Source organism: Nothoprocta perdicaria, unplaced genomic scaffold (assembly GCF_003342845.1).
Source record: "Nothoprocta perdicaria isolate Ctin4 unplaced genomic scaffold, notPer1 scaffold_64, whole genome shotgun sequence".
Lineage (NCBI taxonomy): Eukaryota > Metazoa > Chordata > Aves > Tinamiformes > Tinamidae > Nothoprocta > Nothoprocta perdicaria.
In genome coordinates this window covers 2,388,680-2,410,800 of record NW_020455910.1, presented here as the reverse complement: position 1 = coordinate 2,410,800, position 22,121 = coordinate 2,388,680, and the positions used below count along the sequence as shown (strand labels likewise).

Here is a 22,121-nt window from a genome sequence, read left to right as displayed (position 1 = left end):
GGAGATGTGCCGAATTCAGACTGCTGGGCAGGTAAGGCAGACAAATATTGCTTTACTCACTGTGTCCTTATGCTCTTTCTAGGTACCTGCTGTAGGCCGTGATGAGGGCAGGCTGCTGGGCTAGGTATACCTTTTATTCTGCCTTATGGCAGGTGATGTYCTGTTGGAGAAGGAGAAAAGCAAAGCAAAGTCTCTGCTCCTCTCTTGTTATGTCATCAACTCACAGGATTTGGCAGCTTTTTCTTCTCTGCCACCAAAACTGTTTTACACCTTGACATCTCCCTGTCTCATATGAAATATTAAGAGAGATTCTGAAGGTTGAATGTTATTTTGTAGATCCTGATGACTGCCCTTCAGCCTCCTTTTGTTGCCCCCTCTGTAAATATGGAAGCTATTTGAAGTTTACATAAGATGGTTTGGACAGACAATTGTTATTGTATTTATGCATTATATTTAAACACAAAAAATACCTTCAGTTTGCACATGTCTTTACAAACTCTGTGTGATGAGTTTGTGGAAAACTTTCTCAGGTCACAACAACAGTCAAATTAGAGGGCTTTAAARTCTTCCTTGAAAAGGATGTGCCGTGGACTGGTGGTCTGTAGCAGTCACTGTGTAGAGCCATCAATGTCCCCTTGTAAATGTAAAGGGAGAATAAGAATTGGACTTACTGTGCAAGTATGCTTGGAAGTTTTCATTGTTGTACACTAAACCTAAAAATGAAGAAAACTGCTATTTCTAGTAAGTGGAAACAAACATATTATCTCCAATTTGCTTCAATTGCCTTATTTTTACAAATGTGGCCTACTAAAATTATAGTCTTCTCTTCTCAATCCCACTTGCTGTCCCTGGGAAATCATTTCAGGCTGTCTTAAAGAGCTCTAAGTGGTTTCATTAACCTATATACAATTTAATTACACTTCCGTTTAAAAACAATTCTAACTGTTTATATTGTAAGTCTACATGGAAAAAGTAAGTTTACCTTAGTAAGCTAAAGCTGGTGCACATCCCTTAGGTGGCTGCTGTAAYTTATAAGACTGAAACTACCGTATTTGTTGTGTAATGACTGCGGAACAAGAGAAGTTACATTCTTGTACCTTATTCTTGTACTCTTTTTTGGATTACTTGATTACTCTGTATGATGGAAAATGTCTGACAGTGTTACTGGAATGAGGCTGCTCAGAGAATTTGGTGGTTCAGCTTTTAGATGAAGTTCCTTTGTGGAAACAATAAATGGCTCCACTATGGAGGGTTGGTCCTTGCTTTGTCAGAACTTGTATTCAGTAGCTTCAAGCACCCATGACAATTTTTCTAAGTTGTCATAATGTGAATGAAGACTGTGGATGGGCCAAGGACCAGGGTTGGTTCCTGCTTTTTTTTTTTTTATACACAAGAGAAAAAAAAAAAAAAAAAAAAAAAAACCCGGAATTTCAGAATCACGGAATGGTTGAGGATGGAAGGGACCTCTGGAGCTGCTCTAGTCCAGCTCCCAAGCTCAAGCAGAGCAATTGCCCAGGTCCCTGCCCAGGTGGATTTTAAGTATCTCTAAGGAGACTCCACAGCCTCTCTGGGCAACCTGTTCCGGTGCTCTGCCRCCCTTGCAGTAAAGACCTTTTCCCTCCTGTTGAGTTTCTGTTGCCTCTCGTCCTCTTGCTGTCTACCCCTGAAAAGAGCCTGTCCCTGTCCTCACTGTGGCCTCCCTTCAGGTATTTATACACGCTGACAGGATTCCCCCTCACTCTTCTCTTCCCCAGGCTGGGCAGGCCAGTCTCTCGCGGACTCTCCACACGTACCTCAGTGTTACCTCATGTAACCTCCATGTCTCTGTATTGGGAACTAGACCCACGTCTGGCGGGGCCCACGTGTGGGTCAGACACGTGGGGCTCACGTGTGCCAGGCGCTGCGCCAGCAGGGCTGGGGAGAGGGGGAACCGCCTGCCCCGGCCTCCTGGCTCGCTGTGTTGGAGAGAAAGGGAAAGCAGAACCCAGAGATAAGGTGGTCTGTGATGATGCAGGGTGGCTTATTCCTGTCAAGAAACTGTCCCCATCCGAGCAGTTTCTCCCTGAACAGGCCAAAGGCCTGGCTTTGGAGGTGAGCCCCACGCCTYGGTTCCTGCCACAGCGTTTTGCAGCGGGCCAGGCAGATGGAGCAGCGCTGGGGCGAGCGTGTGGGGCCGTCTGCTGCCGACCTCAGGTGTGGTCCTCGTCCATCCAGGGCAGCAAAACCGGGTGTCTAGTTTTGCCCGTTTTTCCCAATACCTGATGTGGCGTATCTGTGCCTGTATCTTGCACAGTCAAACTGTGGAGAGCTGCCAAAAAGAGCAGTTAACGTGGCTCGTACGTTCCCATCTCCTCCATGCCTCAGATTAAGTGATTATGTGGCTCCAGGGAAAGCAGGATAAGCTTGTGGATGTGACTTTCACTTTATTTATTGAAACAACTTCCCCTTTAAGGTGTGTGGTTTTTTTGTTTTTTTTTCCCCCTCTTTTCTCCCTCTCCCTAGTGGGCAAATCACCTTGTAGCAAGGAGATCTGATGCAAGAGAAGCGTTAGGAAAGAGCAGTGGGGAAGGAGAGGAAAAAGGAGTAGCACTGGCTTCAGGGGCAGCCTGCAGTGGACTGAGATGATGATAATGTGAAGCTGAAGCCTTGCTGGCTGCGGCTGGTGTTGGAGGAAGCATTGGTCTTCAAAACCCGCCTAAATGCCGCCCTGTGCCGCATGCTCTAAGTGTCCCTGCTCAAGCAGGAAGGTTGGACTAGGTGATCTCTAGRGGTCCCTTCCAACCTCAACCATCCTGTGATTCTGTGATTGGCACCGGAGCCTCCTCGCAGGTGAGGCAGGCAGCGCCTGCTCCTCTGCTGGTCGCTCCATCAGCCGAGAGCCTCCAGTCCCACCTCTGTGGGGCTGCTGCTGCTGGATGGGTCAACTAGTCAGCTGGGCACCCGTTCAGAGCAGCCTTTAGACTAAGCCTTGTCTAGTGCTTTTCTGCAGAGCCACACTGAGGWCATATCCAGGTTTATAAGGCAGGAGAGGCTGGATGTGATGAGGAAAAATGTGCTTGTGTGTCTTTCCTTTCTTACGTTTCTCTTTCTCCTCTTTCTGCCCTGTTTTAAAGCCTGCTTGTTTTCCCTGTAGGCCCATGCTTGCCCAGGTTGCTTCATTTGATAAAAGAAACAGGAGTGAAATATTTCCTGCTCTTCTATTCCTGTCTCTTCTGCCACTGCCCTAGSTTGTAATATCCTATATTGCAATGCAGAATCCTGCATTGCAATATAATGCAATATATTTCATTTCTATATAGTTCTTAAGTATTGTCAGTCTTAGGTTGCTGAAACAGTAACATGATCGTATAAACACAGGATGGGAAATACAGAATTTATCTTTACTAATGCATTCCAATCAGAGGTGGCCATTTGAATGGCTGTTTAATTGGAATAARCATGTGTACGGGCATCACATACACCCTGACCACCACAGAACGCTCTCAAAGCTCTTGATAATACTAAAAAAATAGAAGTCTAACCTYCCCCTTTCCCTTGGTACATTTCCTCTTTGGAAAGAAAAAAGCTTTCCATGTGGCTAAACCATCCGATGAGCTGCTAACATCTTCTTCAGTGAGGTAGTATATATATATATATACTACCTCACTATATATACTAGTATATATATACTACTATATATACTACAGTGAGGTAGTATATATAAAATTCTAATTTAGACAGTAAAAATTAAGGAATTAAAGACATAATCATTAAGGCTAGAACAGTATCCTTTTTTTTCCTGTGTGTGTAAATATACATATATATATATATATTTATCTTTTACAGTAAATGAATCTGTATGTGAAGTTGAGGTGAATTTTTTTTTTGTGTATTATTGTGGTGAAGAAAGGAGAGAAATGTAGGAAAACTGCAGATAAAAGAAAGGTTCCTGTGTTGAAACTGGATGTTTATTTTGGAGGTAGTGAGGGAGGAGGTGAATGGCTTCCTGCCTTCCAACTTCAGTCAGGTTGGTCCAGACCTTGTCCAGCTGAGTCTCTCTGAGCAGTAGTCGTTCTGGGCAGCTTTCCAGGGCCCCTTCCCTTCCAACAAGTTTCCTTACTSCTTGCATCTAACTGGAATTTCCCTTGCTGTTGCCTTTTCTCCTTTGGTTGGGCTGTTCCAAGAAAAGCGTGTAAGTATCTCGAGATGGTTTCAGACTGCATCGAGATCCCCCTTATTCTCCAGGCTGCACAACCCTCCTTTCACCTCCCCTTGTGCTTTACTCTAGTTTCCCAGCCAGACTTGCATCCTTCAGGGCACATCGTACTAGGGAGAGATGTTTATTTGCAGCACTTTTATGAACACGATTTGTTCTTTATTTTGGGCAAGGCAAAACACTCCTGTTTCCAGACCAAAGCGGACATTAAGTTTTACGGATTTCTACCTGCAGGTTGCTACTTGGGGGTCATTCTCTTGATGCACATTATTTCAGGTTTAAGCGTTTTTACCAGAGGCAGTCACAGTCACTCAGCAGAAGAGCTGGCCCAGGGTGGGAATGATTGGTGTGGACCTCAGCACAGACAGAAGGGCTTGAGCTGGACACTGCTGTGTAACCAAGTGTTTAACCTGCACCCTGGCTCTGCACCCCCATTCTGTGAAGAGGGAATGGGGAAATGATCCCCTTGGTTAAATGACTGAAACTTGTCATAAGCAATTCAAGTGCAGATAAATTTGGTGGTTAATGCTAATCCTTTCTCCCTCTCCCGTGTTTTATTGAGTCATTCTGCTGGCGTGTTAAGTGGCTGAGAATTGGTGGTTTCAGTGGTGGTGGGGAGGGAAGGTCGGGATGTGGATCCAGCACTTGAAACTGGAAGGCACTGCTATTGCTTGATTTAATTTCTCTGTGAAATTATTTCTCGTGAAAGTAGAGAAAGGCGGAGTGGGGGAAAGGAACTCAGTACTGCAGCCCAATTTGAGTATTTCCCTTCTATTTTATAGATTCTTGCCTTGCTAAGAATGTCAGGTTCACTTGATTACCTGTATTAAAAATACAGTTCCTCTCATGTGATGCAAAKGTGTGAATACAGAGAAAATATTCCTGCAATTACTGTTTAAACACATTAATTTTTATTTTAACCTAGAATCTTCTTCAAAAATTGATATTTTTCTGGGCTATGACGTATGTAAAGATATACTCAGATTTTTCTCTCTGTGAGCACTTGCTTGGGAAATGAGCATGTTTCCAACCTGCTAACATGCCCATCTAAAGTGATGAAGATAACTGTGCTAGCTGATGACTTATTCCGTAGTCTGTGTAGTTCTGAAGCACATAAATGAAAATACACATTTCTCCTTTTGTTCTGTATTGCGTTTTCTTTCGTGATGGAAGTGCCTTTGTGTTGGCAGTTGATACTTGCAGCTTACTGCATCGTTTGGGGGGTTATGTGAATTCTACAATGTATTAATGGAGTAAATGAGAGGGTGATTCTAGGCTATCTGGTTTACACTGTCTCATTAAAATTGGTATTTTAATAGTCATTTTTCATTTTACTTTTTAAACTGAAGTTTATTTGGTCTGCTTAAAAAATAAAATCAAACAACAGAGTTCTTARTGTGTCACTTGTGATGTTTCTTTTTGGAGTGTAGTAGGATACTCTGATAATTTTTGGCTTACTCTTCATTTTTTTTGTAATTCTTTTTGAGTTTCTATTCTTTTTTAATGTGCCTTTTCCTGCCACTGACTAATTATGAGCATATGAGTTCATCCTGACTGAAAAACAAACAGCAAATGTAACAATATGAAAAATGCTGGCTATAACTATGTAAAACATTTTATTTACTTTTAGAGTTTAGGCTCTTCAGAACTTGAATTCCTTYTATGTTGATTCTCAGACGTAGAGGTAAGGGAAGACGGTGGTTGTTTTATTAAAGAACCTAAGGAAACTTGTTTCAAATTCAGCGTGGTTGTAGGTGATGCTTATGAGCAGGAAAGTGTCCTGGTTTCTAGAGGACAGAAGATGCTAACAGGCTGTAGCTGCCTTGGAAGTTGCACGTTGCCTTACTTCCACACAGTGGGAGTTGTGCTTCCTGTAAGACACTCCACGCTGTCAAATGCGGTCAGGATTTCTTGGAAGAGGTTATAAAGCCTATGGAGTTGGAAAGTGGGAAGCCATACGTTCAATGGGGTGATGCCTTCCTGGGAGGACATCATGCTACAGTTGCAGACTGAGGCAGGTAGCTTCAGGAACCCCGAAGTCTGGGAGAGGTCTCGCATCAGGCAGCAGCGGAGAGTGGGGGAAGAGCGAGCCCAAAGCTCTGCTTGCCGTCGAATTTGAGTCATTTTGGTGGCTGGCTACAGATCTAAGGAGATGACAGAGTTTGCAGCTGCTTTCCCGCAAAACAGTACCCTGATATCTTCRTTTTCCCTTTTCAAGGCTGAGTAGGGTTTTTGGGAAGGTCATAGGATGCATAAGTACAGTTTTTATAGTTTTGACTCAGTGTGGAGCACAGGCAAAATGAGAAATATTTATCTTCAGACATTAGCATTTCCTTGTGCTCCGAATAAAATTAAAATAAATTCTTAAATAGAATAACTTTAGAAAAAAATTACTGTGCCTGCTAACTAGTGCGTAATTGTTGGGAGTTTTATGACTGTTTATAGTTCTACATGCTACTGTGTCTTTTTACAGATGGTAAACAGCAAACTGTCCATGATTAATATATTTTATCAAGCTTTGTGGTACTTCTTGTTTTCCTTATACCATAATTCCTTCTGTTTTGGTGCTTTTCATTCTTGCCAGGCAGCTCTTGCTGCGTCCTTTCTAATCGGTAAATTGCCCTCAGTGAGAACCTAAGTGATGCAATTACTAATTGCAATTTGCTAATGGGCAAAGGCAGATTCTTGATAACCCTAATTGTAGACTTAGTGTTTCATGTGTGGGAGGGTGCGAAATGAAGACAACGTGGCCTCCATTTCATCTCTCCAAGTGCAGGACTCCAGTGGTTTGTTGAGCAAATGCCAAACTCAAGGGCCCTTCTGCCCTCCTTGAGGAAGGAGGTTCCTCCTTGAGGAAGGAGGTTCCTCCTTGAGGAAGGAGGTTCCTCCTTGAGGAAGGCCTCTAACCTTCTGCCACAGAGAGAGGGCTCTCTGCCTTCCCTAGGGAAGCATTCTGGAGCGTGCTAGCTGGTCCGGTGGTGACTGGCTGTATTGACAAAGGTAATGCACAACTTGGCATTAATATTTATGATGTTAGTGATAAATGTTGACTGTGTGTTGTTGAAACTGTGGCAGCAGTTCTTATGAAAGACTCCAGTGTCTGAAGGGTAGTAATTTCTGAGTGACAGGCCTAAGAAGATGCTGCCTGTTGCACCATCCCATCTGCGTCGCTTGGCGCCTTCTGCTCTGGCTTTGCAGCTCCCTGGGACGGGACTCGAATGGTGTGTGTTGGTGTCTCGGCAGTGAGTTGCTAGATCAGAGGTTTGAATTATACCTCTTGGGCACGTTCCTGTCTGTATGTGGTTTTTGGTGTGTCTTGCTTTATAAGAATTGTTGTGTAGGGCTTACCTAATGATGTCCTCTGTAGTTTAAATATATTTGCACTGAGTATGCATATACCTGAAAATAGAAATGCCTTTATGTGTTCTTGCAGCTAACAGAAGATGAAATTGCAACTATTCTTAAATCGACTCTTAAAGGACTTGAATATTTGCACTTTATGAGAAAAATACACAGAGATATAAAGGCTGGAAACATCCTCCTTAACACTGAGGGGCATGCAAAATTAGCTGATTTTGGTGTTGCTGGCCAGTTAACAGTAAGTATCTGTGGAAAGGTAATTTAAAAATGCTTTAATGCTCCTAGCCGTGTATTTTCTTTTTCTTTTCCCTTGAATTTTGTGTGCCAAGAAGTAACTGATATTGGTGGTAGAGCTAACATTCTTGGTCTTGATGAGTAATTTGTATTGAAAGGCTATTTAGTTCTTAGTTGTTTATTATTATAATCTATTTTATATACAGTCGTGGATGGTCCTTGTCACCCGTTGGGCCTAGGTAAGCTGGCCAGCTGTGTCAGTCTGATCCTAGTTGGAAGTCACTCCAGTTTGACCTCTGGGTGTCTAATTTAACATTTAAATATAGAATTAACATAAAAGAAATCTGTGAAAATAACCATTCCTGTTTTAATTGCACAAATAATATAATTGCAGGATACAATGGCAAAACGTAATACTGTTATAGGAACTCCATTCTGGATGGCTCCCGAGGTAATACAAGAAATTGGCTATAACTGCGTGGCAGACATCTGGTCCCTCGGGATCACTTCCATAGAAATGGCCGAAGGAAAACCTCCCTATGCTGATATTCATCCCATGAGGGTAAGTGTGGGCGGGAGGAGGCTCTTGTTATGAAATATTAATCCTGTTATTGTAAAACTGGATATTTATGGACAAAGTTTTAATGTGTTTTACTGTTTTGCTTCCTGTTTCCTGCAGTATTCTTGTATTTTGACATGTGTCTGTAAGGTCTGAAGTGCTCTTGTCKCTACGTGAGAGAGAAAACTGAGTCAATGTGTGCTTAATAGAACTGAAGACAACATACAGGGCCTGTGTCAGACTGTACCTGCTCTTCCAGAGCAGCGTCACCGAGAGGCCCTCCTCCTTTGAAAGGCAGTTTTGAAGGAAAGGTGGGCGGCAAGACAGGAATTCCCAATTGTCCCGTGTGAGCACTGCTCACATAAATAACCTTGAGCAGTTCTCATCTCTTATTGGCTCTTAATGTCTGTTACTGAGTTGGTTCACTTTTTGCAAAATGAAATACAAACAGAATTAGTAGCTTTATGAGAAGTAGGAGTTTTATAACAAGATTGCTTTGAGAAGTTTATGGAAAAAATGTTTATGTAGGGGTAGCTGTTGCTGCTATGGGTCATGGTTTTTGGGGTTTGGAATGAACTATGGAATAGCTCTACTGCTTTACTGTCAGTAACTACCCAGTCTACACATCTAAAGTCCGTTTGGTGTGAACAAGACCTGTTTTATAGGTTTGGGTCTTCATCTGTGTGCTTCATTGCAATAATGGCAATCTGTTCAGTTTCCTTCTGGAAATGTCTCATGTAACAGGATTCTAATGTAGGACAGTCACCTCTGTTGATAGAGTGAATACTGCAGATATGCAGTTACTTAAGGTAGCATGTATGTWATTTCACATGTTTTTCTGCTCTTGGTGCTTGGTTTTTGTTTGCATGAGCTCTTGTTAGAGGAAAAGAGACTTTTTCTGGCTTTTTTTTATGTACAATACAATTAATGATAGTGACTGTTCTGTAACTTGAAACACTACATCATTTTGGAAACAAAATGTATTTGTCCCAGACCATTTTTCCCCTCTGGGAATTAGCTATTTTACAGTCAATGTCCACATTTCAAGGTTCTTTTTACGAACTATATTGATTACGAATTAATTTGGTCGTGCTGGATTGTGGTTTTTTTCTTCTTGTATGCTTAATTGTCTTCATTACGTCTGGACTCATTTTAACGCACTAGTGTGTAGTTGTGCTCTTTGATAGGTGAGGGCTACATTATCAGAGAGGATTTTATAAGCATGACAATAGCTGCTTATAAACTGAAGATCACCATTAGAATGTAAAAGCTGGTGAATCTTGGAATCAAGTGAATGATATCAGAGGCCAAACTAAAACAATTCTGGGTTGCATAGAGCATGTGTTTTTGTTAATAAATTACATTATGGCCTTTCAGGCCTTTTATGCAGTCAGTACTTYCGTGTATTTGATACTTTCAGGTTTTCTTAATTTTTATTAGAGAGTTGTTACAGCGGTTACCAAGAAATACACAGATTTAAGTTGCAATAGTTTTTCCAGTGTTATCCGATATAATTTCACAGGACTCCTGGACAGATGTAGATGCTTTCCTACGTTGTTTTAGTTATGACATAGAATTGATATAGGCAAGCATGAAAGCTTGGGCAAATTTTCAGTGGTTTTTCTTTGTAGACGTTGCTGGAGCTCTGTGGTATTTATGTAAAGAACAATTTTGTTGCTTGGGAATGCAGGCTGAAATTACCATGTGTGCTCCTTTGCTGTAGGCTGGTTGGCACTGCCACAAAGCTAATGCACTGCCAGAAGGCCATTTCCTTGTCAACTGCGTTTACAGTTTAATAGAAATATTACATGACTTTCTTAAACAAGTGTTTTGGCAGAGAGGAAGTAGCAGATTCCATGCAGACAGGCAGAGCTTCCTCTCCTTAACCACACTGCAGCTATTCCAAAGCCGTGTCCGGGAAGGGCAAGAAGTGGGAGCGCAGAGGGGAATTTGGCAGCTGTGTAGCGCTGCTGCGGTTAATATATTGCTCATTTAGTGGACGTGGCTCTGTAAGTATCAGCAATGAGGTTTCACTTGCTCTGCTGCAGGTCTGAATCCAGTGTAACCTGCAGTTGTCACGCTTGGTCRAAGGCTCAAACGTCAAGATCCTCTGCCCGTTTAATGGTCTAACAGTGGTGCTGAATTCACGCAGGGATTRCAGGATGCCCAAAGTCTGATGTATTTTCAATAGAAAATTTTCTATTGAATTTACTGTTTAACGATTTACAATTTTCTATTGAAAATACATCAATACTGATCTATTTTCAGTAGTGTTATGATAACGATATGCATTGCTACTTCGTTTCCAAATTCTCCTCTTTTGTAATGGAAGCACAAAGGTTGGTACTACCTTGTGAAAGCAGTTCTGATTTTACATTTTATTGCAGCTGGATATACCCTTGGAATATAAGCAACTTAAGAATGCTTTAACGTGGCTAAATATTTTAATACTATAACTAGTTCTTGAAAAAGCATGCAAGACCCTTACACTTTAATTCCTTGAAGGGTAGGGCTGCATTAATGAATTAGAGTTAAAGGGGGAAAAACTTGCTGCTTGCTTGGGATCTTCCTGTCTTGCAAAAYTGAATTTGTCTGCAGGTGGTCTGAGGGGGTTCAGGTGCCTTCCCCTCAGCTCCTGTCCTTGACAGGGATGCTMGGCAGAGCTACAGGCACACTGTGCTTTTGATTGACGTTTCTTTTGGAGTATTTAATGCCCATAGGGCTCGTGAAGGATGAGATTTTTCAGAAAAATTTCATTATTTATTTGCTTTTTAACCACTAGGTCGGTTGCAGAGGAGACAACTGGGTGTATTYGAATGTGGTTCTAGTGAGGAGGTAACCCAGGCAAATACCCCTAGGTTACTGTGGCTTCTTGATAATACAGGTATATGATTTCTTCTCACTTTCCGACATATCTAGTATAGAGTTTTAAAGACGTTTTCTGTGGCTATTTTATTCCAAACGACAACAGAGTAAAAGAAATGCTACATGAATTGTTCTTGGGCATTGTCAGTGACTTCAGGAGTGTTACATTTCAAAAAAATATAAAAGCAACTTGTGATGCTTTACTTCTCTTGCATAGCAAGCTGCTTTATTGACATTGCCCCATTGGGGATGTGCAGGTGATAGGGCACAGGACGGATCTGCGTTTGCCGCTTGCTGGCAGCGTGAAGGGGCAGCATGTTGAGCATCACCCCATTCCACATGGAAAGGAGGGATGGGTTTTTGATCCTCTCATGAAAGCAAGGGAGGAGAAAATACCATTTGTCCTCTGGCCAGACTTGCAGCGAGAGAGATTTCCCTCCCTGCTCCCCGTCCTCAAGGGCTTTTGAAGAGGTTCTGCCACGTTGTTATATCGGAGCCGCAGTTCCCAACTTCCCACAGATTCCACAGGGTCACGGGACTCAGAGCCTAAGCCACATGAAAGAGCAGCAGGGGCCTGTAGTGGTTCAGCTCTGCTCCCGTGTGTGTTCACATGGGGGTGCTGGATGGGCCTGATCATCTAGTTTCTTTTAGGTGAGAAACTACCCTGTGAGTATGTGGCCCTTCAGAGAGGAAGAAGACACAAATGATGGGTGTAAGTAAAGKAAGAGAGTAGAAGATGAGGATTACAGTAAAGAGATGCGTTGAATTCAGCTTTAACAGCCCAAAAGGGCGTACTGAGGTAAGACAGGGGAAATTAAAAAAAAAATTGAAGGAAGAGCTCACTAATGAGAAAAAAAAAATGCATTATAAAGGTTCTCATTCTCTCATACTTTTTTTTTCTAACCCAGCATAGTGTGTTAAGACATTAACATTGATAATCTCATATTTTCATAGTACATGTGTAAGGGAGATGATTATGGTGGCTAGATCAGAGGATGACTGGATCAGAGGATCACAAGGCCCTGTATACTGGGCTCCCCAGTGTAAGAGGGACGTGGAGCTTCTAGAGAGGGTCCAGCGAAGAGCAACCAAGAAGATTAAGGGAATGGAACATCTCTCGTATGAGGAGACACTGAGTGAGCTGGGCCTGTTTTCTCTGGAGAAGGCTGAGAGCGGATCTTATTAACATGTATAAGTTCATGAAGGGAGAATGCAGGGAAGAAGGGGACAAGCTCTTCTCAGTGGTGGCCAGCGATAGGACAAGGGGTAATGGGCACAAGCTGAAACACAGGCAGYTCCGTCTCCAGGTGAGGAGGAACTTCTTCCCTGTGAGGGTGSCAGAGCCCTGGCACAGGCTGCCCASGGAGGCTGTGGAGTCTCCTTCTCTGGAGGTCTCCAAACCYGCCTGGATGCCGCCCTGTGCCCCGTGCTCTGGGTGTCCCTGCTGGAGCAGGGGGTKGGACTGGRTGATCTCTAGAGGTCCCTTCCAAYCTTGAATATTCTGTGTGATTCTACTCCTGTCTGTGTTAGAACGTGAAAATCTCCAGTGTGATGCAGGAACACAACTTGGTTGTGTATATGAATTGCTGCTTTTATCTACTCCCTTTTCACTTGTGATAATGGAGCATAAATGCTTTGCCATGATTTGAAGAATGCATCTTCACCCCTTTGCATCACTCAAATTGTTTTGATTTAGGAGAGGATAGCATAGTATGTAATTTTTCCCTGCTGTTGAAAGTATAGATTCTTTATTTTTTAATTRTGTTTTATGTTTGTCTACATGTGCATGAATAGGAAAGACTTATCTGGCATGTGTAACAAAGTAGCAGAAGTGAGAATATTTGATATATGGACCACAACTTAAATTTAATTTGAATTAAATAGAAAACTTTTTTTATGCTTCTAAATGAGTATTTAATTAAAATTAAATTAGTTCTTCTTTCTAGACTTACCCCTGAATAGGAAATTTGAGGCGTGCTTCAGTTGATGGTTGGTTTTCTCTGACTTTGATTAATCACTTTCAAAGTAAGTGGGGGATCAGTACAGTAATTTCATAATTGCCCACAAGTGAGTTAACTTGAAACCTGAACTAAAATAACTGCAAAGGAAGTTTGAGGTTGGCTGATTTCATGTAATGCTGCATATGATTTAAATTCTTCCAAGTGCTAATCTGGGGCGGGGGGAAAAAGGGCCTGCACCATGATACTATCTGTTTATTGCATGATATTTTAACAGGGAAACGACTGACTTGGGAATGTGATTTTCTTTCAAAGCCCTTGGAACAGCAAAGGGGAGCTGAGTAAAGAGCTGGGAGTGATGGAAAGAGGCTGAATGGCTGCAGTCTGCGCTGCAGCAACCCCGACGTTTGCAAGGCTTGTTTGAGCTGATTTGTTAGAGCCATCGTAGTCAGAGCAGGAAAGTATTCAACAAACCTGGCACTGTAGGGGTTAATGTTCACTACCACTGAGCTGGCTGTCTTCTCTTTGGAGAAATGTTCAAAAAAAGGCAAATGGGAAAAAGAAACTAATCCAAAAGTTGGAATCACTGCCCATCTGCACGTTTATGATGTTACTTGAAATGCAGATCAAAGTGCAGAGCAAAAGCAAAGCTCTCCTGCTTCTTGAAGATCTAAGTCTGGTTTAAAGTGGGCAACCATTAGCGAAACAAGATCCATTTACAGCTAGAATCAGAATGTGAATGCAGCAAGAAAACCTTTTTTTATTATTTAATTTTATACTCTTATTTTAGAAAGTGTTTCCGTCATCAGTAGATGTATTTGTATAATGAATTTACCCAATTTAAGTTGCATGTGGGCTTGGAAAAATACTCAGCAAGAGCAGAGTTTTATAAGAACCCATTTTAGTAAAATTGCTACAGTACTCTGCAGGATATTACAAAATTTACCACAGAGTTCAAATCTACTTGAATAGAGGGGAAATTTGTGTTTTGCTTTTATTTAAGTAGGAACACTTAAATTTTTGTACATGACTAAGCAAAAAAAGAACCTGGTGAATTTTAAAAGGTTTTTGGAATTTTTTTTTTTTTAAATTTTTAGTGAACTGTATCTTCATTCTTTTATTAGATTTCAACATGTTTTATATCACTTTATATATAAAGTGATATATGAGTTGGGGAAAAATGATTTAAAGAGACTTGATCCTTATAGCCAAATATTTAACATATTATAATACTTTAAAAGGGCATTTACATGAGTTTTGGTGGGAGAAGTCATGTAGGAGAAAATGACAATCTKATTAGGAAGAAAATATCAAGCTTCTAGTGCCACTCACTGTAAGACTATTTTATGTTTAAGTTTGTATCTGTTTGCTTTATAGGAAATACTTRAAAATGCTTAGATTGAAAGGAAGGTAAAATTTGAAATTGAGAAACCCTATTAAGATTGTATATACCTACTTTCTGCCTTGGAGTTACATTGCCTTAAAATGTGCACCAGCCCATTTTTAAAGAGGATGATGCATATTCCATGCCAGAAACTTATTTAAAAGGGTTGCCAATCAGCTTAAATTTGTTTCAGTTAAAACTTGATGGTCTAAAGACAGCTTCTAATCCTTTTCTTGTTATAAAGTATTGTTAAATTTGTAGCAGTATCAGCTTTAAAAAGTTTATGGAAACTTTCTTTTAAGGTGGTTTAAAGTAGAGCTGAATCTTTGATTTGAGTGGGATGGCACCTGTTTTCATTTTGCTTCCCCAGCAACACCAGCAGTATCAAAAATTGCCTGTAGACCACCCTGGTTTGAGAAGAGAATGAAAGCAGCCTGGCACTTCCATTGCTGCCTTTTATTTTCCTGGCTACATATTCAAACGGAGCTCTAACACATTGTCATAGTTTGGGAGCTAACTCTTAATAACTGGGTGTACAATCTGCGTATGGTTGGATGTTTTGTATTTTTTTCCTTGAATTACCATTTCTATAGTGCAGTTTGTGTAGTTAGGTTTTTTAAAACATACAAATCCAAATTTTCCCCCACCCTTCTCCCCCGTTCCCAACCGGGTGGGGGTGGAAGCCTTTGAAAGCTGCAAGATCTCCCTACAGAAAAGCAGAGTTAAAAGTTCATATTTTTTAGCCCATGTGATCTGTTTTTAAAGCCAGTATGGATCCAGCTTTTTGTTCCAGATAGGAACAAATCATTAGAGATTTCATTAGGGCTGTTCCCATGAGAAAGAAACGAAGCCAGCTCAAATGTTGCCTCCAGGTTTTTGCTCCCCTCTGTGCCTCTTTACTGTGTCTATGAATTCACACTGGAATTCTAAGCCTTTAAAAAGTTTTCGTAGTCATACATACTTGAATGTGTTACCACATTTTAATTGCTATTTCCAAAAAGCAAAAACTTCACAGTTCTGGGAGTGTTGGTTGTTGCTGCCTGCCTACCCGATGAGCTCTCCTCTGCAATTCTCCTCTACAAGGTGTTTTTCCCACCTCTGTGCCACGCTGTTGATGCTGCAAATGTTCGTGCTAAGGAAGCAATGGAAACTAGCAACAGAGCTGCTGATTTATAGTGAAAATGACAGCAGCACTTTAGGCTCAAGTTTCAGGTGTGTTATATTTTACGTTTTCTTCCAGAAATTTAGAATAGTTTGGAAAATAATTGAGCTGTTTTTGGAAAAAGAATAGCTGAATAGGAAAAAAATATGGTGGCATTCCAGGGGRTTCCTCTGCAATATTTTCCAGCATCTTGGTGCCTTATGGACTTGCGATAGAGGTGAGAGCCCAATACTCTGATCTGCTCTTTCTTTTTTTCTTGCTTTGGATGTTTGCTACYGGGTAGCATTAGAGAACTTGAAGGGAGGCTGACATGGATGTGTTGAGTCACCTGTTGGAGCAAATGTATTTTATTCCTTGAGGATTACAGTAGATCCTGCACCTTGACCTTGTGGCAGACGGCACGCTGGCATCGACGGGCACGTGCAGACACAGGTGAACTCTGCTAGCTCCGTTCCTGCTTTCCATTCTCTCTGGGGGGTTTGGAGCAGCTGTGGATAGGCCTGGATGAGCCCCTGGGCGCTTCCTGTCCTGTGGGTGTCAGAGGAGGGGGACCCTTCGCTTGCAGTTTGTTTCTTTTTCTGAATAAGATAACTAATCTGTATAAAAGATACTTTTTCTGATTTTGGGGAGTGAGCATTTTTAGATGAAAATGAGCTTGTGAAATTTCTTTAAAGCCCCTCTTTAAAATTTAGCAAATTCTATTTAGCTCAGTAGTCACATGTAATCGAATCTTGTGTAGCAATTGGTACAGGATCACAGGATGGTTGAGGTTGGAAGGGACCTCTAGAGATCATCTAGTCCAAGCCCCTGCTCCAGCAGGGACACCCAGAGCACGGGGCACAGGGCGGCAYCCAGGCGGGTTTGGAGACCTCCAGAGAAGGAGTTTCTTAAATCTTGRTCTTTTTTCAATTGATAGGAGCAGCCAGATGTCCATGGACTCTACAGTGAATGCATAGCTATTTGGGATGATCTGGACACATTCTCAGTTTCTTGGTGTGATTCTATTTTGMGTGTGATCTAGCTAGAAGATTCTTGCTACACTGGAGCTACTGCAATTAGCTGGTAGCATCAGAGAAAGTTTTATTGTCCAAATGAACATGGCACAGGCCAAAAGCCAAAGGCCCTGTCTGTTTGTGTGGTGAGAGGTGGGCTGCAGATGAGATACCAGTGCTCTTGAGAGCAGCGTGTGCGTCAGCGCAGAGGAGTTAACGTGCCCAGGTACCTGCGGTATCGCGCCGGTCTGCAGAGTTCCCTGTTGTATCACTGCTCCAAGGTCAGAAATACCTGCTGGGTTAGCCCGAGGTTCAGCCTCTAGGCCTGGATTTACTTGTGCTGCCTGGGCTGAGTGTGGGCTCAGAGCTGCAGCACTTCTGGAACTGGCTGGACATGCCCTGCACTGGCCCTGCTGGTGGCTTGTTGACTTGCTGCCAGCTGATGGGAGGTGAGTGTCCGAGTCAGCACAAAGCTTAGCTGATAAAGAGTTTAACCTAATAAAYTTCTTCCTTTTTTTTTTTTCTTCTTTTTTTTTCTTCCCTATAATGAACTTTACTGAGACAGAGTATATTCAGTTGTCAGTTCTCTGCCTTAGAACTAGGACTTCTAAATCTGCTTTAGTGATGCCTGAAAACACGTCTTCCTTGAGGACAAAACACTAACTGGATTAACATGGCCTTAAAAATGGCTGCACAGCAAAAATGTGATGGTAATATTGACAAAGATGTCTGTGCTGGATCCACATTACCTGGTATGTGCAGCAGTAGTGCTGATTATGTGGTTAAAGGAAAAAATATAATAGTAGTGTGGGAAAACTGGTGAATGAACTTGAATAAACCTACTTGGGGAGCACACAAGGTCTGTGTTACCACAGCCTCCCTGTTCATGCATTCTGGCTAGTCCAAAATAGCACCGTCACTCCTCCAACGGTAAATTTTATCATCCGGAGTTCTCCTGAAAACTTAGCCAAACTGGCTTGTTAAATTCAGACAACAAATGTTCRGAATTTGAAAAGTGCACAGGGAAATTGAAAGTATGTCCCAAGTAAAGAAAAAAAAAATCAAGATTTTGGGAAAAATCATTGAGAAAAATCAYAGATTTTAATCAGCTTACCTGATTTTTATTTCTTCACAATTTTAAAGAAAAGTGTACAACTTAATCAGCTCAGCAGTTTTCTGTTTAGGAATCAGGTTGTTGCTTATGAATTAGTGCCTATCCATTTATCTGTCTGTTTACTTATTTGTTTTGTGTCTCCTTTACCAAGCAGTGTGTTAGTTTGGTGCTTCCTGAAATGATTTAGKCTAGCTAGTAAAGACAGCATCATGAATTTGTTTGAAGAACTGGAAAGTTGAATTATATAAATGGGTGGGTTTTGTAGAAGGTACTACAGTACTTCATCAAGGATCAGCATTGCAGTTATTTAACTCATATTTTATTTTTTTCGGGCAATAGTGAACATACGTTGATGAAATGCTGGTAACAGCTGACATTATAAACTTTGAGGAGCGTAAGGGTATTGTATTGAAGAACTGGATAATCTCAAGGTTTGGAGAGGAAAAGAAATTAAATATATGTACTAAAGACTCCTGGTATCRCAGAATGGTTGAGGTTGGAAGGCACCTCTAGAAATCATCCAGTCCAACCCCCTGCTCCAGCAGGGACACCCAGAGCRCGGGGCAYAGGGCGGCATCCAGGCGGGTTTGGAGACCTCCAGAGRAGGAGACTCCACAGCCTCCCTGGGCAGCCTGTGCCAGGGCTMTGTCAGTAGGTGGGATGTCGTTGGTCCATTTTAAGAATTGGACAGGTCACAAGGAAGACCAAATTTGGTCTTTTGCAATCATAACTAAGAAAAATGTGATCTTGGGCTTGGGGAAGAATGTTTGCAGTAGAGCTAGAGTTGTAGGAATATCGTAATACCAGAAAGTGATGAGTCAGTGTGTGCTGTTGTGGTCACCATGAAAGGTGACCAGAACTACTGGAAAAAGTAGAGGGCAGGAGGGCCAAATTCCAAGGGATCAAAGCCAAGAGGCTGAAAGAGCTTTGTTTATCTGGTTTGACAAAATAAAAGCTTGATGAAGAGATGTTTGTACCTTCTTAGACATGTGAGCAGATAAATACTGAGAAAGAAAGAAGCTGTGTAAGGCAGAGGACAAGGTTAGAATGAGAACCTGTGGTATACGCTAACCATGAATTAGTCTGGAAATTTGTTTTTTTTAAACATCAAAGTAGTACGGATAGAGTTGCACAATATGTTTGGTTGAAGGCTAAGACAGCTGATCTTATTGTTTTCTGCTGCAGAACTGCTTTTTTGTGTCCTTTTTTTTTTTGTGCTCTTGCTGCCCTGCAAGGGAGCAGGTCACGTAGAGCTGGGATCGTGGCATCTGGCGCTAACGTGACCATCTCTTGTGCTTGCCTGAGCTCACACAGCACTCGTGTGGTGCTGTCGCTCAGCTGACCCAACTCCCAAACTCGACAGAAGTGGTTGGTTGGTTTGCTTGGTCTTTGGTGGAGGTGACACTCTCCCAGATCAAACACGTCGAGCTGACTGAGCACCGACAGACAGGGAAGTGCCAGAGGAGGAGGAAATGTGATGGGGACAGTGAGCTCCCGCTTCAGCAGCAAGGAGCCCCTACATCAGCAAAACCATGAAGTTGGCTCTGCTGACACAGCTGTTTGGCCAAAGGTTATTGTAAGCTGGATCATTGATGGTTGGTTGGTTGGTTGGTTAAAATAGACTTTCTGAGGGGATTTACATTGCTATATGTGAACATAAAGATCTGCATGTAGAGGTTTTGCAGGGAAACTGCTCCCAAACTCGCCTTTTTGTCGTGAAACATTTTTAGATATACAGATTTTAAAAATATGTGCGTATATCCCAAGAGATCTAAAGAACTCTGTGTTTGATCAATATTTTCCTTATGCCAAAGTAAGCTGTCACTAGTATTGAACTCCACAGAATGGAAAGATTGCTTGTTTGTATTTACRGTATTGAAAGAGTTGGATGGAAAAACAAAAACTGTATGACTGTATGCAGAGGTAACACTCTGCTTTAGAAAAGAGGGGCAGGCAATGACAATTTTTACCAAAGGTCTCTGGTGTTTCTTGCCCCATCAATTGCGCTGGGAGGAGACTTAACTACCTCCTGTCATCTTAAACTTAACCCATTCCCTTTCTGCCCCTTTATTTCTGATTCGCACACGACACTGTAGCTACATAGCACGTTTTTCCCTTTTCTTTGCAGGAGCAATTTGCTCACTGGGCTACTTCATTTGTCAGCCTGGGTTTGTGGAGGAGTTGGTCAGTGCCAACTGTAGCCCTTTTACCTTAGCTTGGCCCCATAGCCTGTGTGGGTTCCTTAAGATGTGATGTGATTACAGGCATCCCATTAGCATCAAAACTGTAACTCTTTCTCATTAATGGTCCTTTGGAAATGTTTATTGAGATTAATTGATCCATGAGATTATTATTTTTACATCTGTGCCTGGCAGTTGATTTAGAGAAGTCAATTTGGGTCCCTTCTGGGTTTGCTTGATCTTGTACGAATCAATGCCCTTATCCTCGGGGATGGGGAGGAGATTGGTATTTGGTGTCCCTCGGGGTTATTGACACTAACATTATGAGGCATGGAAATATGTAAGAAAATTTTTTAGGAAAATACTGTTTTCATTTTTGTTTTCCCTTCTTTATCACCTCTTCCTTAGCATTTACAACGTAACTGTAGAGCAAGGGCAAAAATACATTTCTAAATAATAGTGTTAGAACTGTAATGTTTATTATATCTTAAAATAATTAGGACTTAATATTTCTGACTTTTTTTTGACAGTCATTATAGCCATACGTTTCGATAGAGCATGTCTGGCTTTTTGGTGCCACTTGGACTCATTAGCTGGCTTTTTTGTCGAGTTACCMTTGAGTATTTTAGCATTTGTCCTCAACCCGTTCAGCTTTCTGAAATGGATGAGGTCTGTTGGGTAGAGCATTCCTGTTCCCAAGCCATACGTTGGCTGCATGTGTTCTTCAGGCGTAGTTCCAGAAGGCGTTCCTTTTCACTTGCTGCTTAATAGTTTAATTAGTATGTTACATTGATTGCTTATTCACATGCAACAAATACAACACAGGTGGCTCAATTGTCTTTCAGACCTTAGGGGAGYCCTTATTTGCCATAAAATTAACCTTGGCTGGCAGGTGAAGAAAAAGACCTGCCTTGAATGGCACGAGTTAAATGTGTTATGATCATGATTATAAYGCTTGTCAGGAAACATAAGGTGAGTCAATGGAGATTGACAACTGTTGCAATTGCATCGTAACTTTTCATTCTGACCTTTTTATGAGATGGTTTTGCTCAGAGGGTTCTCTTGATCTGTGTTGCATGAAACAAGCTAATCTGCACTCTAGAGTTAGAATGACTGACGAAGCCTCCAGCTTTTCTGGTTTCCTTTGACAATTACTTCTTTTCCTTTATAAGTGGCCTTGCAGAGTGTAGTCAGGTTCTAAGTAGGTGACCACTGGCCAAGCAAGACTGAGCAAGTTTGAAGCCAAAGAATCTCACTAAAAATATCTTCCTTTGAATTTAAATTGCAAGATTGTTTTCTGGACTCAACTGCTGTAGTAGTCCTGCAARGAGAGCTGACTTCAGCATTATCCCTTCACTGGCTTTCTTGTTTCCATGTTATGTTTGGGATTTACTGTAACCTTCTTTGGCTTACTCCTCCAACATGCCCGGGCTCGAGGGCATCAGCATTTTTTTCCAAAAACTTCTATAATTTCTCTATGGTGCCTCCTATGGGTAGTTTGACTTTCATGGTGCCTASTGTTCTGTCAAGTTTCTTATAAAAATCCAGGTTTTTGATACTGGCAGTAAAACCTGTGGACTAGTATCTTAAAACAAAATCAACTTTRGAACATCTGTTCTTTTTGAATGTCTAACTTTTTGAATGTCTAACAAATTGATTAATACATTCTGCTTGTAAAGAAAGAAGGTCTTTCTTTACAAAGAAAAAAATGCTACTAGGTGTTTCAATCCTTTCCAAGAAACATCCTCATAAATAAGAGTTCTTCTACCTGTTAAATAAAAGGAACACACACACACACACACACACACACACACACACACACACAGGAAAACATGTAATTCAGAGATGCATCTTTGTCATTTTAACACCAAATTTCTTAGGTGAAGCTTACATCAGAGTTAGTTTTAAATACTTAAAATTTCATAGCTAAAGCATCGCCTGCTTGTTTATCTTCATTTCCCATGAGGAATACACCATGTGTGCTGTTTCATGAAACAGAATTGAAATACCTAGTAGTGTTTTTCTTTTTCGGGATTGCTTCTGCTGATCACATCTTTATGTTAGCAGAAAGGGATTAGAAAGGGTTTCTTCTTTTCATCTCCCAATTCTGAGCTGTTT

General features: G+C 41.5%; 1 protein-coding gene across 1 annotated transcript in view; it reads left to right on the top strand.

The window, feature by feature from the left end:
• Window positions 1–22,121, top strand: part of STK3 (serine/threonine kinase 3) — a 109,692-nt gene that overhangs the window by 5,703 nt on the left and 81,868 nt on the right. The window contains exons 4-5 of the mRNA XM_026050018.1: window positions 7,629–7,793; window positions 8,184–8,351. Of these exons, the coding sequence (XP_025905803.1) occupies window positions 7,629–7,793; window positions 8,184–8,351 (333 nt within the window). The remainder of the gene's footprint in view (window positions 1–7,628; window positions 7,794–8,183; window positions 8,352–22,121) is intronic.